The 19,529-nt window shown below is 57.6% G+C and overlaps 1 protein-coding gene across 1 annotated transcript in view; it reads left to right on the top strand.

Annotated features, from left to right (window-relative positions):
- FGF18 (fibroblast growth factor 18) overlaps positions 1 to 19,529 on the top strand; it is a 33,048-nt gene that overhangs the window by 5,944 nt on the left and 7,575 nt on the right. The window contains exon 3 of the mRNA XM_046665528.1: positions 7,922 to 8,102. Coding sequence (XP_046521484.1) covers positions 7,922 to 8,102 — 181 coding nt within the window. The remainder of the gene's footprint in view (positions 1 to 7,921; positions 8,103 to 19,529) is intronic.

Raw genomic sequence — 19,529 nt, 5'->3', positions numbered from 1 at the left:
CAGTGCTTGAATGCAGGGGCTTCTGCAGTGCTTGAATGCAGGGGCTTTGGCAGAGGACAGACCTAGGTTTGAATCCTGTCTGTGCTGCTGAGCGAATTTCTTAACCTTCAACCCTCGGCACCTCAGTTTTCCCCATCTGTACAATGGGGTAATGAAAAGCGCCTCCTTCTTAAGGGTTATCGTGAGGACTCCATGGGAGAATGCACACAGAGCGGCTGGCACCGAGGCTGACACTCGGTAAAGAAGTGAGTCATAGCAACTGCTCCAGCAGTTGCATGCCCTGTGTGTGTGTTAGGTCTGCGTCACGCTGCAGGGTGCTTGGGCGAGCTGAGAAGGGTGTGCTCCTCACATCGGTGACATGAGGCCTCCTCCGCTCTGAGGTTTTGCACTTAGATCTGGCTTTAATCCTCCTTGGACCACTCACAAGCTGTGTGGCTTTGGGTGAGATCTTTAACCTCTCCGAGTCTCTGCCTCCTCAGCATGAGAGAAATAGGGATAATAATACACTCCCCAGGCCTGTGGGAGGAGTGATTGTAGCCATGTCCTGGAGCAGGTATGCAGTAGGCACTCAGTTATGAGCTGCTCCTCATCAACAATCAGCCAGCCTTTGTGGGATGCCTGCTGCATGGCTGGACCGAGTTTTGAGGGGGATGAAGAAGACACCCAAGACTCCAGCTTTTCCTCAGTGTCCCTGTGAAGACATGGCTGGAGGTTCGGGCTGCTTTACTGACCACTCTCCCCTCCTCCTCCACCTTGCGCCTCACCTCTGCCCTGGAACCCCTTAGCACTTGGTCACTGTCCTGTGACCCATCCCTGCTGGGGCTCACAGGGATGTAGAGGAGCTCAGGCTCTGGGCCCCGCCCACCTGGGCCCCGCCCCACCTCGACCGCTTGGTAGCCACGGGATTCGTGAATTGCTGGCCTCTGCGAATCGTCTTCAGTACAGGCATGGGGATGGCCCCTCCCTCTGGGGCTGCTGTGAGGGTGAAGTGTGGTCACCCGGGGAGGCACTCAGCACAGCGCACAGCTCATTATGAGTGTTAAGTGAATGGGAGCTGCAGTTACGCACTGGACTCTGACGTGTCTAGAGCCCTGCTTATCCACCAGCTCATGGTTCCTGGAAGACAAGGGAGGCCAGACCTGTCCCGAGGGCCCTGCGGCACCTGGCACAGACCTGGCCTGCAGGATGAATGGTGGGTCAGTGAGTGGAGGGGTGGGGGGGCAGCTGCTCTGAGGGCCGGGCACTGGACTGGGGCCCTCTCCCCTGCCTGCCCCATGCCAGGGGTGGGGCACAGGGGGCTCGGGACCTGTCCCAGCCCTTGGGGGCTTGAGAGAAATTTGAGGGGTCTGTGTAGGGGGTGGGGCTTGAGGGTGCAGAGGGTACTTTGATTGAAGGGCCCTGAAACCGGAGGCGGGGCCAGAAGATCTGGCCAGAGAAGGTGCCCCATTTGAATCTTGAAATAGGAACAAGTCAGGTGAAGACACCGTGAGCCTGTGTGTGTGTATGGAAAAGCCATTGCAGGCACACGTGGAACATTTCTACGTGGAGCGGGGGACAGCCTGATGTGCTCAGGGGACTCCAAGCTGGTCGTGGTGGCTGGCGTAGCAAGTTCAGGAATGGGAGTGATGTGAAAGGCCATGGTGGGCATCGAATGATGGAATAAAGGGCTTGTTTATTGCCTCTTAGATATGTGTGACCACTCTCCCCACCCAGGGGCATTAAGAGAGAGGGAATTGAGACAGGGATTGGAGGAAGGGGAAAGGGAGGAAAGAAGGGAGCATGGGTCTTTAGGGCTCCTGCCCCCTCCCCCAGGCTGGCTCCAGGTTTGCCTGGCAGTGGCACCCATATTGACGATCTGTACGGAGAAAGCTGATCTATGGGGAAAGGGAGCTCTCCTTCAGCTGCCTCGGGTGGCAGTGCCCCCTCCCCTGCTGATGGCTCGGCCCTGCCAATCAATACATTGATAGCCCTGGGAGCTTAATGGACAGGCTGGGGGTGGGGAAGGGCCCTCTGCAGCGTCATTCTGTCCGGCTGGGTTGGGTGTGGGGAATGTGACAGGAGAGAGGGGAGAGTTCTGGGCCTGAGGGTGGGTGGGGCCGTCAATCTAAGCCAAGCTCTGAGTGGGGGGGCCCCGGCCTTCCTCCTCCTCCCTTTTCTGTCCAGGGCTGCCAGCTGGGGGAAGTTCATGGGCTCTAGAGCCAGAGAGGGGTTCACATCTTGTCACTTTCTGTACAACTTGGGTGAGCCCCTTGGCCTCTCTGTGTCCCCCTTTGTCACGAGGATGGTAATCACTGCGACCTGCGCAGGTCGTGTGAGGCATAAGGAGACAGTCCCTGGAAAGTGCTTACCTCAGGCCCTGGCGCTGAGCGCGTGCCCGCGGAGTGGGAGCCAACGTTAGTTTCGCTCTCAACGATAATAACAACCCGCGGAGCACTGGGGCTGGCAGCAGCGGCTCCTGGGCTGAGTCCAGGCTGCTCTCGAGGAAGAGTTTGGGGAGCTGCATTCTGGGGTGGAGAGGGGTACTGTCTCTACTGGGGACGGCTCCTGGAGTCGGGCGCAGGGCTCAGGGTTGAAGCCAGGATTCGGAGATGTTCTGAAAGCCTGGCACAGCTGGCCTGCTGCTGCTGCCGGAGGAGGCAGGCGGTGGTGGAATGTGGCCGGAAGTCTGTGGGCTGCCCCTCCTGGGACCAGGGAGACCCTCCCTTTCTGGGCAGGTTGCCTAGAGACAGGGGCACCGACCTGCCTTAGGAGGCCTCAAGGATGGGGAGCGGGGCAGAGGGGCAGTCTGACCCCATTCTTCTCTCCTGGGTGGGGACAGTGAGCTCAAGGCCCTCAGCCCTTTCCTGTTGAATCCCCCCCCCCCCAAGTCCCTGCCCCACCGTGGCTGGTGGCTGGGACCAATTCAGTCCTGGAAAGGGGAAGGAGAGCAAGCAGAGTGGAAGCAGGCGGAGGTGAAGGAGTGCAGAGCTTGGGTTCCAGACTGAGCTGGGTTTAAATCTTGATTCCTTTTCTCACCAATTCTGTGACTTTGGACAAACGATGTAACGTCTCCGGGCCTGTTTCCTCATCTGTAAATGGGGCTAATAATCACGCCACCTCATGGGGCTGCTCCAAGCATTACACAGGCTAATTCATCCAGAGCGGTTCTCAGCACAGAGGAGGTGCTCCGTAAGGAGTGGCTGTTTAGAAAACAGAACGAAACAAAAAAGGAAAAAAGTCATGGCTATTGTTGCTAATAGAATCTCTTTCTGAGGTAAACGTTATGAACAGTCTCCATGCTGCTGATGGGCGAGCTGAGAGTCACGGAATCAGATAAGCTGGTGGCGTGCAGTGGAGCGGGGTCACACCTGAGGTCGGTTAGTGCCGCTCATTATGCTGCTGAATTTGTGCGGGGTGTGCGTTTCTGTGTAGGTGATGGGATGTGGCGGGTGTCTGTGGGAGGTGGGTGTGTGACCCAGGAGGACATGGGAAGCCCCCAACCGGCCTTCGGAGTCATGAGTGGGCGGGAGGCAGACATCTTCAGCCAGAGGGAGCACTGGTGGCTGTCGGATGCCCCAGTGGGAGGGGGCCTGTGTTGATGTCTGGAGGCCGGCACTGGGGTGGGTGGGGGCTCACCCCAACCTCTTTTCACCCTGGGCCGGTTCCCACCCAGGTACCTGAAAGAGGAGGCTTGGAATCTAGGCAGGGGCTGGATCCTTGGGGACCACATGTGGATGCTGTCCTCTCGGTACCAGGGAGGCAGGCAGAGTGTGGAGCAGGGAAGCGGCCTCCCCTGGTGCGTTAGAGCTGCCAGCCCTCAGAACGAGACTCAGCAGGAGGCCATGGGCTCTGTGCCCGAGCACAGTGTTTTTGCCGGGCCTAGAGCAGAGCTGGGGGAAGATTTGAACCCATCGGGCCCCTGTTGCCTCTGTGCAGTTCCTGAATTGGAGAGTGACTGTTTCCACCAGAGTCTAAGCCGTCAGGCAGGAAAGGGGTGGGCCGGGGGGTGATTGGGGTATCAGGCTGCAGGGGGACCCCACTATAGGCCACTCTGCTGTGGGAAAGCTACTTCGACCCACAAGATAATCTGCGTGTGTGGGGTGGGGGAAGACAGAGCTACAGAAGGCGCCTTCCAGCTGTGCGAGCGGCCGTCCCGCGTGTGCCAGCCCTGCTCGCCTCGTGTGAGAGCCGCGGCAATTTGATTCTTTCATCCTGCAGCTCTTCAACGGCCTTGAAGATTGTGCACCTGGGGGGCGTCAGCCAGGCAGAGAGCAGCTCTCTTCCAGGAGGCCTGGAAGACAGGCCCGCTCTTAGGCAGTGAGGCCAAGTGACCGACCACCCAGCTGGCGGGAAAGGAGGAGGGAGAGATTGTTCCTGGGCCGCTTTTCGTGAGCTCTGCAGGCAGACCCTGGGCTCTGTGGCCCTGGAGAGGTGCCTCTGAGGCTCCGCCTGTGAAACAGGCTGTACCTGGTGCCCACCTCCGTGAGCGGCTGAGGGAATTAGATGAGGTGCCACATCCGGCGAGCTTCGTAGCAGGGTGCCTGGAACGGAGGAGAGCTTAGCAACTGATGACTTGAAAAACCCCCCTTGCCCTCCCTCGGGTGGGCACTCTGCTTTTCTGGGTAGTCAGTGGGGGGCTGACTTTAGCCTCCAGGGCTCCGTCATCCTAGCCACAGTCATTTAGCAAACATTTGCCAGGTGCCTCCTCGGGGCAGAGCTGGAGATTCAGGGATGAACGAGACAAGCTGGACTCTGGGGACAATAAGCCATTACAGTGTCCAGAGGCCCTAACCCAGCCTGGGCGGGAAGCAGGAAAGGTTTCCAGAAGAGGCACCTGAGGGCAGGGTTCCCTGGGCTGAGGACCCGGCCTGTGCAAAGGCCTGAAGCCCCGCCCCCCGCCCCCCCTCAGGTCTTCCCAGGGAGCCCAGAGGTCTCTTTGCCTTTTCAGGAGAATGGACTCTGCTTCCGTGTCAGAGGCCACCCCGGCTACCTCCCTAGGGATTGATCTGGCCACGGAGTGTGGCTTAAATGGTGGAAGCTGGGCAAGATGGATTGTTGCCCTCACATCCTGGGGAAGGGCCACCGGATAGCCCTGCTGACCCGGGGTCGCCTGCACTGCCCTGTCCAGCGGGCCAGGGAGAAAATCGTTAATGGGAGGCTGGCTTCTGGGGCAGGGCAGCGCCCCTCTGGGACCCGGGGCGAGGAGATTGGTTTGACCTCTGGTCGATAAGGTCTCCTGTGAGCAGGAGGAGAGCTGGAGGACAGGGAGGGCGGCTGGAGGCCTGCCCTTGGGGGAGGGGACAGGGCCGGGCCACCTTGGGAAGTCTTTCCAGGGAGGTCGAGGGCCACGGGTCAGGGGTCTTCAGGACACCTGCCCGCCAGGTGTGGGCCTCAGGTGGCATTGGACTTCTTTCCTCCTCGAGCATCAAGATGTGAAAGGGGGCAGGTCCCAGGTATCAGATCCTGGCTGTGAATGGGGACAGGGGTGGTAGAAGTGGAGGATGTGCGTGCTTGGCGGGCCAGCGGCCAGGCCCTGTGCCCTGAGGCTGTGTGGCTCGGATCAACCGACTTAAGTTTTCTGAGCCTCGGTTTCTACATCTGTTGAATGGCAGTCAGCATTGAGCATTGATTCAGATAATCAAAAGCAGTAACGTCTTCCCACAGTGTAATCTGTGCCGAGGAAGTGCCCTGCGGTGGGACCGGGGAGCGTGATGCGCTTGTGTCCCCAGGGAGCCTCTCACAGGCTGCTTGATACTCTCAGCATAGCCCCACTGAGCGCTTCCTCTGTGCCCGAAGCTGTTCTAAGACTTGCTGTGTTTAATCACAGCAGCCCGTGAGGTGGGTGCCCTTGTCATCACTCTCGTGTTACAGGTGAGGAAACTGAGGCACGGAGAGGTTAGTCACTTGCCTAGGGCCCCTCAGCTAGGGGAGGGCACACTCTGGGTTTTGAACCTGGTCCTGCCCCTGATGGCACTGATGGGGCAGGCGGGGCCCACGGGTCAGGCTGAAACCAGGACTTCGGGGCTGCAAGGACTGGGCCTGACTCTGCCATTGCGCGCTCTGAGACCTTGTCAGTTCAGCTTCAGAGCCTCAGTTTCCTCATCTATATGGTGGGATAATGCTTCCACCCTGGGGCAGTAGTGAAGGATAAGTAATGTGGCCCAGCAGAAGTGCCTGGGGTGGGAGGACATGCACAGGTCAGCGGGGGGACAGAGACCCTGGGCTGGGCGTGGGGTGTAGCAATGAGGAGAACACTGTCCCTTCCCTTGGGAGCTCACGGCTGAAGGGTGAGACAGATGTGTGAGCAGTCGCGGTCCCAAGGGCTCTGCCATGGCTGAGTTGGGGCCGTGCTCTCGTGGCAATGGGATCCTGCGTGTCTAGCATCCTGTCAGAGCCTGTGGGCACATGGAACAAACCCAGGTCGGGGGCACTGTGTGGGCTTCAAGAATTGTTCGGCTTCCTGGTTAAGATGGGATGGGACAGGCACACAATTAGCGGGGCATAGGAAAACCTAATTTAATGCGAAGTGGAATGACAGGACTTCAGGTCTGTTCAATGTTCATTCATTCAACAAACGTTTGAGTTTCTACTGTGCTACGTGCTGGAGACATAGCAGCGAATAAGAAAGAGATAGCTCCAGCTTTCAGGGTGCTGCCAGTCTAGTCGGGGGAGACAGACAAACATCAGACAAAGAGACGTTAGGTGGGGTTGATAAATGTTAGAAAGAAAAACAAAGCATGGTAGAGGGATGGAGAGTGACAGAGGTGGGGCTGCCTCAGAAAAGCAGTCAAGGAAGGAAGGCTTGTCTCAGGATGTGACGTTGAGCAGAGACCTGAATGAAGTAGAGGAGCCAGAATGTAAAAATCTGGGGAAGAGCATGGAAGCAGAGGGAAGAGCAAGTGCAAAGGCCCTGAGGCAGGTATGTACTTTGTGTTTGGAATGCTCAGAGGCATAGTAAGGCAGCCAGTGTGACTGGTGGGGCGGGTGGTAGGAGATGAAGGTGGAAAAGCAGTCGGGGACTCATCCTGCAGGGCCTTGAGGCCACGGTGGGGACCTTTATCAAAATGTGATGCGTGATTGGGTTTGGTGGAGGGTAGACTACCAGGGGGCCAGGATGGACACAGGAGGCTGGTGAGGAGGTGGGTGCAAGTTGTCCAGGTGAGATGCCATGTTCTGGGAAGGGAGACAGGAGAGATCCGTGCTGGTGTAGCCAGAGGCAGCTTCCCGGAGGATGCGGTCAGCTGTGAACTAAACCTCTAGGGGTACAGGGGATTTTGACAGGAGATGCAAAGCCAAGGCTTCTCCGCGAGGGGCTGGGGATGTGGGCAAATGCTCTGTGGTGTGGGCAACTATGAGGACCCTTGGGGCGTGGAGCGGAGAGCCCCCAGCATCAGCTCCCGGGGACTCATTCCCAGGATGGGACTTGCCAGGCCTCCCTTCTTCCCCACCGTGCACCCCAACAGCAGCCAGATGCCCTCCATCCCTCTCCGTCTGGTACTCTCCTTCCCACCTGCTCACTTTGTCCTCACAGCCACCCTGGGATGGAGTTAGAGCAGGGGCTCTGCTCCACTGTTTTGCTGGGAAGGAATCTGAGGCAGAAGAAACCAAGGTCACACGAGAAACCTCCCCTCCATACTTCCTGCTTGAATTCGGAGCTGTGGTGGAAAGATAGCAAGCTTTGTTGTCAAACAGACCTAGGCCTGATTCTTAGCTTTGCCACTTCCCGGCTGGGCCACCTTGGGCAACTTGCCACACCTCTCTGAGCCTCGGTTGCCTCATCTGTGAAATGGAGGTGGTAACGGGGGCAGTTATGAGTGTATGCCAAGGCCTGGCCCCAAGCCAACGTAAGGCAGCCCTGGCTCTTTTTGTTGTGCACGGGGCTCTTGCATGCAGGGGACCCAAGACTTCCAGGTGGCTCACAGACGCCCCTTTCCCTGCCCAGGTGCTGGCGGCCGAGGAGAACGTGGACTTCCGCATCCATGTAGAGAACCAGACGCGGGCTCGGGACGATGTGAGCCGTAAGCAGCTGCGGCTGTACCAGCTCTACAGCCGGACCAGTGGGAAGCACATCCAGGTCCTGGGCCGCAGGATCAGTGCCCGAGGCGAGGACGGGGACAAGTATGGTAGGTGCCAACCCCTCTCCCCCCTTCCATGGACACACTCTCCCGGGCCTCCCAGACCTGCGTTCAAATCCCAGCTCTGCTGTGTCCTGGCTGTGTGATGTTGCACCCATCCCTGAGCCTTTCTGGGCTTCCATTTCCCCATCTGTGAAATGGGGATAGCAGAGCACATCCCTCATCCCTGAGAGCCTTGTTGGGAGCCCTAACCGAATGCCCCGTAACTCGTGGGTATCAGTGGCTTGCCTGGGGACGGCCTAAAGCACGTGGCTACGCCCTGCGGCTTTGCTCCACCAACTCCAGATTCAGACACTCAGGGTGGGAGCCTCTGGGTAATGCTTTTTGGATGCTCTTGGTGGTGGTGGAAATTGGCCTGGTGTGTGTGAGTGCACATCTGTGTGCTAGCGTGTGTACATGTGCATGTGTGTGTGCTGGAAGCTTGAGCTTGTGCACCTGTGAGGCATGGGCACTCACAGGACCTTGGGCCACAGTCCCCTTAACCTGCCCTTGACCCTGGAACTGCCCAGTCTTCCTCTGGGGTGTTTGGGAACCACCCCCTGCCTCGGCTGCCCCTGCAGGGGGCTGGGAGGAGGGAGACACCCTGCCCCCCTCCCTCCCTGGGCCCCCAGCCCTCAGAGACCTCAGCAGTGAGCGAAGCGGCAGGATCCAGCTTGCCAGAGCTTGGAGGGGACCTGGGGAGAGATGCTGAGCAAACACTGACCATGCCCCTTCTCAGGCCAGGTTCTGGGTGGTGTCCCAGGCCCCAGCCTCGGGTGGCCCAGGTGTGGGGCTGGGCGGGGATCCGAGTGTACCCTGCGGGCCTGCCAGCCTGAGCTTTTCTGGGACGATGCCCCCCACCTGCCCGCCAGCCCCTGCCCATTGCAGTCAAGATGTGACAACAAGACAAATAATTTCTTGGACCTTTTATCTTGGACACCATTTATTTTCCCTCAGCCCCGGGGCAGGACTGACCTCATGGTAGGGCCCAAGAGTGGCAGCTGCACCGTCACTGGGGGCTGGGCCAGGCCAGGCCAGGCAGGGCTGGGCCACGCTGGGCTCTGAGTCTCCAGGCCAGCTGCCTCCCCTCCCTTCTCTCTGCGCCATCCGTCTTCACTGCCTCGGTCCCCCTCCCTCCTGCTTGCCCCTTCTCCCTTTCTCAGCCTGGCTGTTTCTCCTTTTATCTGGGCTTCTCGCTCTGAGCCCTTCTGCCTTCCTTCCTGGTTCTCATCCTTTCCCCTCTCGGTCTCTGTCCCTCTCTGTCTCCCTGCTCCCCATCATCTCTGTCCTCCCTCCCTGGGACCACAGCTTTCCCATCCCTCCTCCTCACCTCTCCCAGGCCCTCTGCTGGCCGCCTCTCTGGGGCCTCCCTCTCCATGCCCCTCCTCCCAGGACGCCTGGCTGTGCTGGGCAGACCCAGGTGGTGGTTTTCCCTGAGATCTGCTGTCCAGTTGCTGCCAGGGACAGGGCAGCTGGCTGGCCGGGGTGGGAGGGAGGTGCCCTCCTGGGGAGTCCCGGGAGCTCTTGCTGGCTCCTCCGGGCTGGGAGAGTACAGGGGGGTCAGACTCTGGTCTGAACCATCTGTCCACGCCCTGAGACAGGAGGCAGGAGCTCAGGAGGGAGAGAAGCCCGGAAATGGCTGGCCCCTCGCTCCAGAAACCACTTGCCCTCTCATTTCCTCTGCCTGAACTGCAGACTCAAGGAATCTCACCTGCTATGTGACCTCAGGAAACCCTTTGCCTTCTCTGGGCCTCAGTTTCCCTTCTGTATAGTACTAGGGGACTAGAGCAGTGTTTCTTAAACATTAACGGGCGTGTGAATCACCGAGGCATCTTGTTAAAATGCTCCTTGATGGGTTGGGTCTGGCGTGGGGCCTGAGCTCTGCATTTCTGACAAGGTCCAGGTGATGCTGAGGGACCATGCTTTGAGGATCCAGGGACTAGCCCATCTTGGCCGCCCCTCCAGCTCCACGAGCTCTAGGATTTAATAATTCTCTCTCAAGGAATATGTTTATCACTCCTCCAGCCCCCCAACACCGAGGGCAGCGCGAGGCCTTGCTGGTTGCTGCTGCTGCTCCATTTGAATGTCGCATTAGAAACGCAGATGAGGCGAAGGGACCCCATCTGTGAGCCCTGGGAGAGGAAGTGAGACAATGGAGCCAACTGAGGCTTCCAATCTAGATAATCAATACAAATATTATTGGGAGGCTGATTTATGTGGCCAGGCTGGGCCAGGAGGACGGAGCTGTGTTAGGGGCCTGTCCGGCCTGTGGGGGAGGGGCAGCCAGTAGTCCCTGTAAGGCCAGGGGGCCCAGCATGGTCCAAGAACCTGCTCCCTCCTTCTCAGGGCTGGGTCCAGCTGAAAGAATGATGCAGTCTGGGACTCGCATTCATACACAGGTAGAGTGCAGGTTGGGAATTTCAGCAAACACTAGGTATAAACAGCATGCCTACAAATGCCTGGAATCTGGAATCCCCGCAAACACTCGGAATCTCAGATTCGACGGCATCCTCAGGGCCTTGGCTCCAGGGGTGGGTGCAAGGTGCAGGCCCACCTTTGTCTGGGAGCCCTGCCCGGGAGCTTTGGCCTGCTTTGTGCAGTGGGCCATCTCTGGTGTAGTCTGTGTAGATGTCAGTGGGGCTTCCATACCATGCTATGCTGCAAAAGGGTCTCCCTGTGGCCCCCTAAAGCATCCCAGAGCATTCTCAGGGCTCTGCAGGTGGGCTGGGCTCTGGAGGGAGAGGTATGCTGGCCAGGGGGCTAGAGGCTTAGGTAGCAGGACACCTGGCAGGTGGGAGGCTGGAGGGAGGGCCACCCTGCCCACCTGGGATTATTACATCAGCCCCTCCCCTTCCTGCCCTTGGTTTGGTCACCTCAGTCCTGCAGGCAGTTGAAGAAATGGCACTGGACCAGGAGGCAGGACACCTGTGTTCCAGTTGCGGCTCTGCCTCTGAGCAACCCCCAGAGCTTGGGACGGGCATCTCGGGCTCTGGGCTCAGGTTTCCCATCTGCCATGTGAAGATGAGAAGGCCCCACCGCCTGCCTCCGGGGCGGGCGTGCTTAAGCTGGGGATGCTGGGGGCATCAGCCTCTCCTGGCTGCAGGAGCAGGGCCGTGGGGCTGGGACTCGAGTCTTAAAAGGGGAGAGCCAGGGGCCAGTGGGGCCTGCTGTCAGGGCGGTGTAGGGGCCCTAGCGTTGGGGAGGGTGGGGCGGGGTCATCTCTGTTTTCATAAGCCTCATCATCGATATTCCTGACTGCTTTCATTTGAAAAAACAACTTCTCTACTTCATTTAAAAAAATGATAAAGACAAACTAACAACGTTTTGCCGTGGGCCAGCCTCCCAGGACTGACAGTGGTGAGAAGAGCCCCTGAGCAGCCCCCTGGAGGGGCTGTGTCAGCCAGGGAGGTGGTCTTTTGAGGGGTTCGGCTTGTAGACCGGAGTCGGACAGGATTTGAATCTCAGCTCCACAACTTTTGAGCTGGAGAGCTTGCATCTGAGTTGGCCTTTCTGACGCTGCTTCCTCGTCTGTGAGACGGGGTGACTGAACTGAGAGAACAGCTCATGCCCAAAGTTACATGGTTATTACAGCAGGAATGTCAATAATAGCCACCTGAACTCATTGCTGTGTGGGGGCAGGGGGTTACCGTCATGGGCTCAGGACGGGGTGCCCTCTCAGGAGCTGGCCCCTGGGGCTTCCAGGAGGGACCCTGCCTCCGCCATCAGTGGGGCCCTGGCAAGTGAGCACAGGTGGGAGAGGCTGCTTCAGCGCGATTCCAAGCAGCAGGGGCTGGCTGGCCCAGCGCTGGCTGCTGTCTCAGCCGCATGAGGATGGCTCTTTGGGCCCTCCTGTTGGGTATGGCCTCGTCTTCTCTCAGTTCACACCTGGCGTCCCTCGCTCAGTCCGCACAGAAATACTGAGCACTGGGATACAGTGCTGAGTCCCACAGGTCCCGGACTGGAGCCCTCGCTCCTTCCTAGGGGCTGACTCTGAGTCGGAGGAGCCGAGGCCCCTAACTTTCTCTGTGACGCGGGCCCTCCCTGTGCCTGGGTTTCCTCACGGTTAATGGGGGCGGGGTGCCAGTCTGGCTTCCTCCAGCTCGGGCATGGGTGAGTCCGTGATTCCAGCTGGCCGTGTTGCTGCTGTTCAAGGTCACAGGGAGTCAGGCTGCCCCAGCATGGGCCCGCCCCATGGGCAGCCTCCCCGAGTCCCACTGCTCACTCTTGTCCCTCTGAGAACGTGAGCTCCTTGAAAGCAGTGACCCTTCTGTGTGTCCCCATGTCTAGGACAAGACCACGAAGAAAGCAGGCCCCCACTTAAAGGGTACTAGATGAATGAATAAAATAATTACTGAGCAACCCAAAGCACAATCAGGGGCTGACTTGTGTGGCTCCCACAGGAAGGGATGTGGGGTCTTCGGGGGCAGTGCTGAGCTGGTGACGAGAGTGGGAGGGTCTCTTCTAGTGCCCATTTCCCTCTTTCTGGTACCTGCTGGAGGGCTGTGTTTGAGCAAGGAGCAAGGTCCGTTGGGCTGGCTGTGTGGCTGAGTCAGCTGCCCCCTGAGTCTGATGCTCCACAGTCCACTCTCCGTATGGCAATCTAAATGTGACACTGTCCTTCAGCTGCTCCAGGCTCTCGTCTCACTTGGAATGAAATCCATGGCCTTGGATCAGCGGGAAGGCCAGGTGGCCCAGCTCCTGACTCCACTGCGGCCTCGGGCTCCACTGCCCGCTCCTTGCACACTCTGCTCCAGCCACAGCACCCCAAGCAGGTTCCAGTTTAAGGGCCTTTGCATCCTCAACCTGAGGATGCTCTTCTCCCAATATCCTCATGGCTTTTGCTCCCTCGTTTCACTTAGGCTATTGTTTGGTTGTCCCTTTTCAGGGGGTTCCCGTCTCTATCCCCTCCTCGGTATATTTCTCTTCCTAGCACTTATCGCTGTCTGACTTTCTACGGGTATTTAGTTATTTGCTCTCTGTCTCTCCTGTTATAATGCAAACTCTTTGAGGGTAGGGCTCTTGACTGTTTTGTTCACTGCCGTATCCCCACGCACAGAGCCAACACAAACAGGCGCTCAGTATATGCTTGAGCCAATGAAGGCATGGTGACCCACATGTGTGACTGGGAGTGTGGACGGGGTCATTCCCCCTGGGGCAAGTGCCTGGCACAGAGCTCAGCACACAGTAGGTGCTTTGCCAATCAGTGCTCCCGCTCTCCTCCTCTTCCTCCCCCCTCCTCTGTTCCCCCTCCTCTCCCTCCCTCCTCCTCTCCCATCCTCCCTTCCATCCTTCCAGCCAGCCTTGCAGCCTTGCACCGTGCAACAGGGATACAGCGAGCAGCAGACCCGCTTCCCCTAGGGACCCCCCCAGCTGGGAAGGGGCATTGGTAGTTCAGTCTAAACCCCTTGCCCTGTGAGCTCATGTCCCACAACTTCTGTCCCCAGTGAGGAGTGGCCACCCTCATCTCACTGTCTCTGGAGCTGAAATGGCCACACTAGAGCTACAACCAGGACTAAATATAGCTCCTGATCAATCCTATTGATTTTTCCCCTCTTCATTTCTGGCGAGCCCACGTGGCCTGTGAATCTCCTTGGGGGACTTTAGGAGAAGGGGAACGGTGGGCACCTTTGGAGAAAGCCATAATGTGTATGTGTGTCTGTGTGTGGGTGTGTGTGGAGAGTGATGCTGAAACATCTCCAGAAAGGATTCCTTCTCCCCCACCTGCACCCCTCGCCCTTCCTCTGGAGCTGGTCCACCTTCGGGGGAGGCAGGGAGGGGGTACTGATTCGGCATGACCGCCCAGCACCTTTTGTGACAAGGACATTTGCTCGCTGGAGGACGATGCCTGGAGAGCAGCCAGCAGCACTGTCAGCGTTGGCATCGTGGCAGCCAGCACTCAGCTGGCCCAGATGGGGGCCGCTCTGCCCAGCCTCTCACGGACCCTCAGCTCCCTCTTGCTCTCAGAAGTCTTGGGGGGTTGACCCTGAGGCAGGGGCAGAAGCAGCCTGTGTTTTGCAGCTCTGTTTTCCTGGGCTCCCTCTCTCTAGTCCTGTCTCCTGTGCCTCTCTGGTTCTCAGGCTGCCTCTCTGTGCCTTTTCCTGCCATCTCCTACCCTTCAAACCAAAAGTCTTCAAAGTGAGGCCCTGGGTCACCCCCCCCCCCCCCCCCAGGAGGCTTAGCTAGGGAATCACTGGAATCAGTCAGTCAATCAATCCATCAATATCACTTCTCTTCCCTCTGTTATCGCCGGCCTGTGTGTCTGTCCTGCTCTGCCTCCGTACCTCTGTCTGCTTCCCTGTCTCAGACTTGCTCTGGAGACACTCTGCCTGTGTTCAAATTCTGGCCCTACTGTGTGACTCTGGACAGGTAACTTAGTTGCTCAGTGCCTCAGTTCTTCATCTGTAAAATGGGCTTAATAGTTCCCACCTCATCGGGCTGTTGTAAGGATCTAATGAGACATTCCATGTCTGGACTCTAAGCACAGTGCCTGACAGATGGTAAATGCTCAAAGAAGTATTAGCTGCTATTTTTAAATTATCATTGTTACTGCACACATTTAGAGAAACAGGGAGAGAAAGAAACAAGGACAGCATGAGTTTTTCATAGAAAGGGCTTTCTTTCCAGCTCCTTTTCCTTCCACTCCCCCTTTTCTCTTTCTGCTTTCCCCTCTGGAAGCTGGAAGGAGGGCGTGGGTCCTTTGGGCTCTTCTCCCTCCTGCTGTCCTCCTGGTCCCCAGCATGGGCAGACACAGGGCTCCTGCCCTATGCTGGTCCTGGGAGGCTGGCGCTGTGGGCTTTCCTTACAGGGGAGCTTGTTGTGGGGCCCCCATCCTGCACTCACCCCTCCTCTGGTTCATAAAGCCTTTTCTTCCCTTGACCAGATCTGAAGCTGTTTCCTGCCTCTCTGGCTGTGGTCTGAACCCAGCCTCCGGTGCTCCTAAGTATCGGCTCAGAGGTGACCCAGGCACCCCTCCTCCGTCAAGGTCGTTTGGGAGTGGAGCTGGGGAGGGCTGGGCCCCAGCCTTTGGCTCTGCGGACTTCGCCACCCGCAGGCCTCTGCCCCAAAAGAGTGAAGTCAAAGGGCAGAAGCTCCCTGCCAGCCTTGGTGTACGCTCACTCGCCCCTTCAGGAGAGGCACTGGCATGGAGGAGCAGGGCGGGGAGTAGGCAGGCCAAGACCAAGACTTCCGGGTCAGCCTGCTTGGCTTTGAATCCTGCCTGGGTTTCACTCCATCACGGTGTGACCTTGGGATTCAGTTTTCTCACCTGTAAAATGGGGATAATAGTAATGATTCTAAACTCGTGAGACTATTGTAAGGGTTAAATGAGATAATGCATATAAGGTAGTCAGAACAGTGCCCAGCACATCATAAACTCTAAATAAATGTAAGTTACTGATACTTCCTAGAGGGGCAGAACTGAAAGAGGCCTTGGAAGTCACCTAGGCCTGACCCAGAGAGGGATCAGATTTTTCCCTTTGACACACAGTGAGTCAGAATATGTGATAGTAACTGGAGGCTGGGGCTGGGTGGGCGGGAGCTCAGAGTTCCGGTGAGTGATGTGAACGACCCCAGGGAGAATGGGGCAGCCTAGGAAATTGACTGTGGGATCAGAGACTGGGTTTGAACTCCTGCCCTGCTTTGACCGGCTGTGTGCCTTTGGGAAAGTCCCTTCACCTCCCTGAATCTTGTTTTCTTTAACTCTTAAATAGCGTTAGTCATACCTACCTCACAAGGCTGTTTATGCGTTTACTAAAATTTACCTATTGGTCATTTCCTGTGAGCCAGGTATGGGCTGGGTGCTGGAAATCAGTGGTGCATGAGACAGAGGAGCCCCTGCCCTCATGCAGCTTACCCTCGGGTGGGTAGAGACAGACGATCAAAAAGGCAACAGAGCAGACAGTTTGGAGAAGAGCTCTGAGGAGAATGGAGCAGGGCATGGCTAGAGCTGAACTGGGGAGGATGGTATGACATCGGACAGCATGGCCAAGAGGGGCCTCTCTGAGGAGGTGATGTTTGAGTGACAACCTAGGAGATGAGAAGCCACTGTGGGAAGCTCTGGGCAAAGCCATCTCCAGGCAGAGGGAACAGCAAGTGCAAAGGCCCTGAGGTGGAGCATGCTTGGTGAGTTAGGGAGGAAGGGCAAGGAGGCCTGTTGGCTGGAGGGCTGTGAGCAAGGGTGGGAGGTGGGGACGGTCAGCAAGGCCAGATCACGTGCCCCTTATGGGGCCCCATAAAGAGGCTGGGTTTTAAGTGGGTTGGAGATCCCTAGGAGCCTTTCAGGAGGGAAGAGACATAATTAATCTTATGTTTTAAAAGGAACCTTCTGGCAGATGTGTGGCGGGGAGGCTGGTGGGGGGCAAGAGTGCAGAGAGAGGCAGCTGTTGACTTGTGCAGCCTGGAGGGGATGCTGGGGTGGTGGGGAGGTCCAATGAGGGGTGGCGTGAGATAATGTCACCGACTCCTCCTGCCTGGCCTGGTGCAGGCCTCAAGAAGGGCACTGAGCCGAGACGAGGTTTCTAGCTCCTGAGGGCTGCATCCTGGGGGCTTGGGTCATGAGAGGGGGCAGCCTGAGGCTGAGGACCAGGCAGACTCTGGGACAAACCTGGCCTGGGTGGGTGGGGTCTCCCTCTCTCTCTTTCTCTCTCTCTCTGAGAACTGCTGCTGCTATTACTCCCCAAAGACTTTACATAATTCTGGCCCAGCTCCCTCCTGGTTATGTCATGCGCTGAGTGGGGTCTAGGTCACTCCATGGCTTGCTGTGGTCGGGAGAACAGACTTCTGGCTCCCCAGGCGTGGCAGCCCGTGCAGACCATCCCCTCGCGGGGTGGAGGTGCAGTCCCGCCCCAGCCCCAGGCCCTTTGGACGGCTCAGGCAAAGGCCGGGGCTCCCTGTGGGGTGCTGTGGCTGAGGGGTGGTGGGGGCTTGTGCTTTGAGCTGTGTCTCCCCAGAGCTGGGAGCCCTCCCCTGGAGCCCAGGCCCCAGCAGTAAGAGGCAGGCAGACCTGATGTCAGCCCCTCCTGCTGGCTTGCTTCTCTGAACCTCAGTTTCCTACACTGTAAAGTGGGGAGGAAAACACCCAACCTTGTGGGATGTGTGACTTCAGTGGGCTCCCATGGGAGCCAGATCCGGCACGCAGCAGGCGCTGATCTGAAGACAGAGGCCCGGGCATGAGCCGGGAGAGGGGCAGACAGAAGTCTCCCCCTCAGACTCACTTGGGGTTGCCTGGACCGCAGCGCTGTGGCCTCACCCCTTTCCTACAGTCTCCCATCCGTGCTCCTCTCCTAGACCCAGAGAGAAGCAGAATATGGTTGAGCTCCCACCCTCCCCCCGCCCTTGCACAGGTAGGGAAACTGAGGCTCGGAGGGGGTGTAGCTTGCTCGAGGTCACACAGCCCAGGATGGTGATGCCAGAAATGGAATCAGACCCCAGGCATTTTCTGCTGCACTTCACAGTGTGGGATCCCAGCACCCCTGGAGTATGCTGAGGAAGTTGAGGTCAGAGGGCACGCCATGGGGAGGCCAGTTCCGCTCCCGCTCTGCCCTTTTACGGACATCTGATTTTTTCCTGCTTTTTTTTCTTTCGGGACAACAGCTTTGTTTTGCAGTTGTTAGGAAACTTAAACAACAGTTACCGTGTTTCCCCTCCCCGGCCTCTGAGAAGAGGGTGCTAGGCCCTTTGCAGCCTCATTTTGTGTCATCCTCAGAATAAGCATTGAAGATTAGGGATGACTATCCCTATTTTACAGGTGAGGAAACTGAGGCCCAAGGTCATGGAGTTGGCCAGTGGGGCAAGGGATGCGTGTCCAGGTCTGTGCATTCCAGGCCTCACCTTTCCCTCGCACGGGCAGCCTTCTTCAGCAGCTCCTGGCGTGGGGACCTCCTGACCCCTGACACTCCCCATCTTGGGTGGGACCTGAGCTTTGTGAGCAGATGCAGAAAGCATGTCCCAGAGCTGCTGTGACGTTTGGCCCTGGGGTCCCAGGGACCCAGCTACCAGGGCGAGTTACGGAGAGTTTGAATTAAAGGGGAGCAGGGAGGATGAAGGGCTGGTACCCCCCTATCTGGGGGCTGGTGAACATTCCCCACTCAGTGTTTACTAGGGATGGGGGAAGGCGCAGAGAAGAATGTGCCCCCACTGTGTTTCTAGAATTACTAAATTCTTGTTGGATCTTTAAATTTTATGTAAATTCTTCTTTTTTTCCTTGGAAAGGTGGGTATCATATTTTAATTAGTAGCGGTGTCAAAGGAGGGCTAGATTAATTATTGGAAATCCTGACTTCCAGATGGTTTTAATTTTCACAGCAGGGCACCAGGGTATATATTTTTAAATTTTTTTTATTAAAATCATACCTAGTGTATTTTAGGGGCACTGAGGTACACTCTTTGTGGCTCCAAGGATACTGTATTTAAGGCTGTGATTTTTGTTATGGAGAAGCAAGTCCCTTGTCACTGAAATTAAAATTTTGTGGGTGAGGGAGGGGCAGTGCTGGGAAGGAGAGGGTCAGGAGAGGGAGGTGAGGAATGAGGGGGTCACAGGCGAGGAAGGCAGCTGGTAGGGGTGGGGGAGTGGGGGATGGGGGGGGAGCCAGGCACAGGGATTCAAGACCAGAGAGGAGAGCTCAGAGAAGGCACATGGCCTACCAAAGTCACACAGCACCCTGCTGGGGAGAAAATGTGAAGTGGCAGAGGGACAGGGGAGGGTCTGGACACAGCAAACCTAATCAAGGGACAGTCACCCTTTGGCCACTTGGTGTCCTTGTTCCGTTAGGGCTTTGGGGACCAACTCTGGACACCTCCATGCTGAGGGAGGCTCTGTGGGGCATGAATGGTTTAGCGTGGGGTCTCCCACCCCAGACCAGGAGGTATTGGGTCCTGACTGGGACTTCTGGGCTCCTGGGAGTTAGTCACCTTTCAACTCTGGTGGCCTTGATTGAGGCAAGTGGACTACCCTGGTCGGCCTCCCTTCCCCAGGGGCCTCCACCCTCCCCTCCCCGCACCTCCCCACTTCCAAGAAGGTGTGCGGGGGGAGGGGACACTAGCAGGGGTTCCAGATGTTTGCCCTGGAGAAAAGGGCCTCAGACCTAAATTTTGGAGGAAGTAGCTTGATGTCCCCCAAGGAAGGGTGTGTGTGTTTACTTGTGTGTGTGAGAGTAAGTGCATACGTGTGTGTGCACGCGTGCGCCCATGTGTGCTCACGTGCCATCTGTCTGTCCCCTTTTTCCAGAGACTGCTGCTTCTCTGGGGTTATTTGTATGGCTGGCTGTCCTGCTTTGGGGAATGAAGTTGGGGGCTGGGGGAGGTGGGCCATGGGAGAAGGAGGAAGGCACACAAGGGGCAGAACTCCCCTCTGGCTGAGCTGGGTCCCAAGTGGAGCCCAGAGAGGCTGGGTGGTGGGAAAAGGCGAGGACAGATTCCTTCTCCCTGCCTGAGGGGCGGG

The sequence above is a fragment of the Equus quagga genome, chromosome 7 (assembly GCF_021613505.1).
Source record: "Equus quagga isolate Etosha38 chromosome 7, UCLA_HA_Equagga_1.0, whole genome shotgun sequence".
In the NCBI taxonomy this organism is placed as follows: domain Eukaryota; kingdom Metazoa; phylum Chordata; class Mammalia; order Perissodactyla; family Equidae; genus Equus; species Equus quagga.
This window is presented reverse-complemented; position numbering and strand designations above follow the sequence as displayed.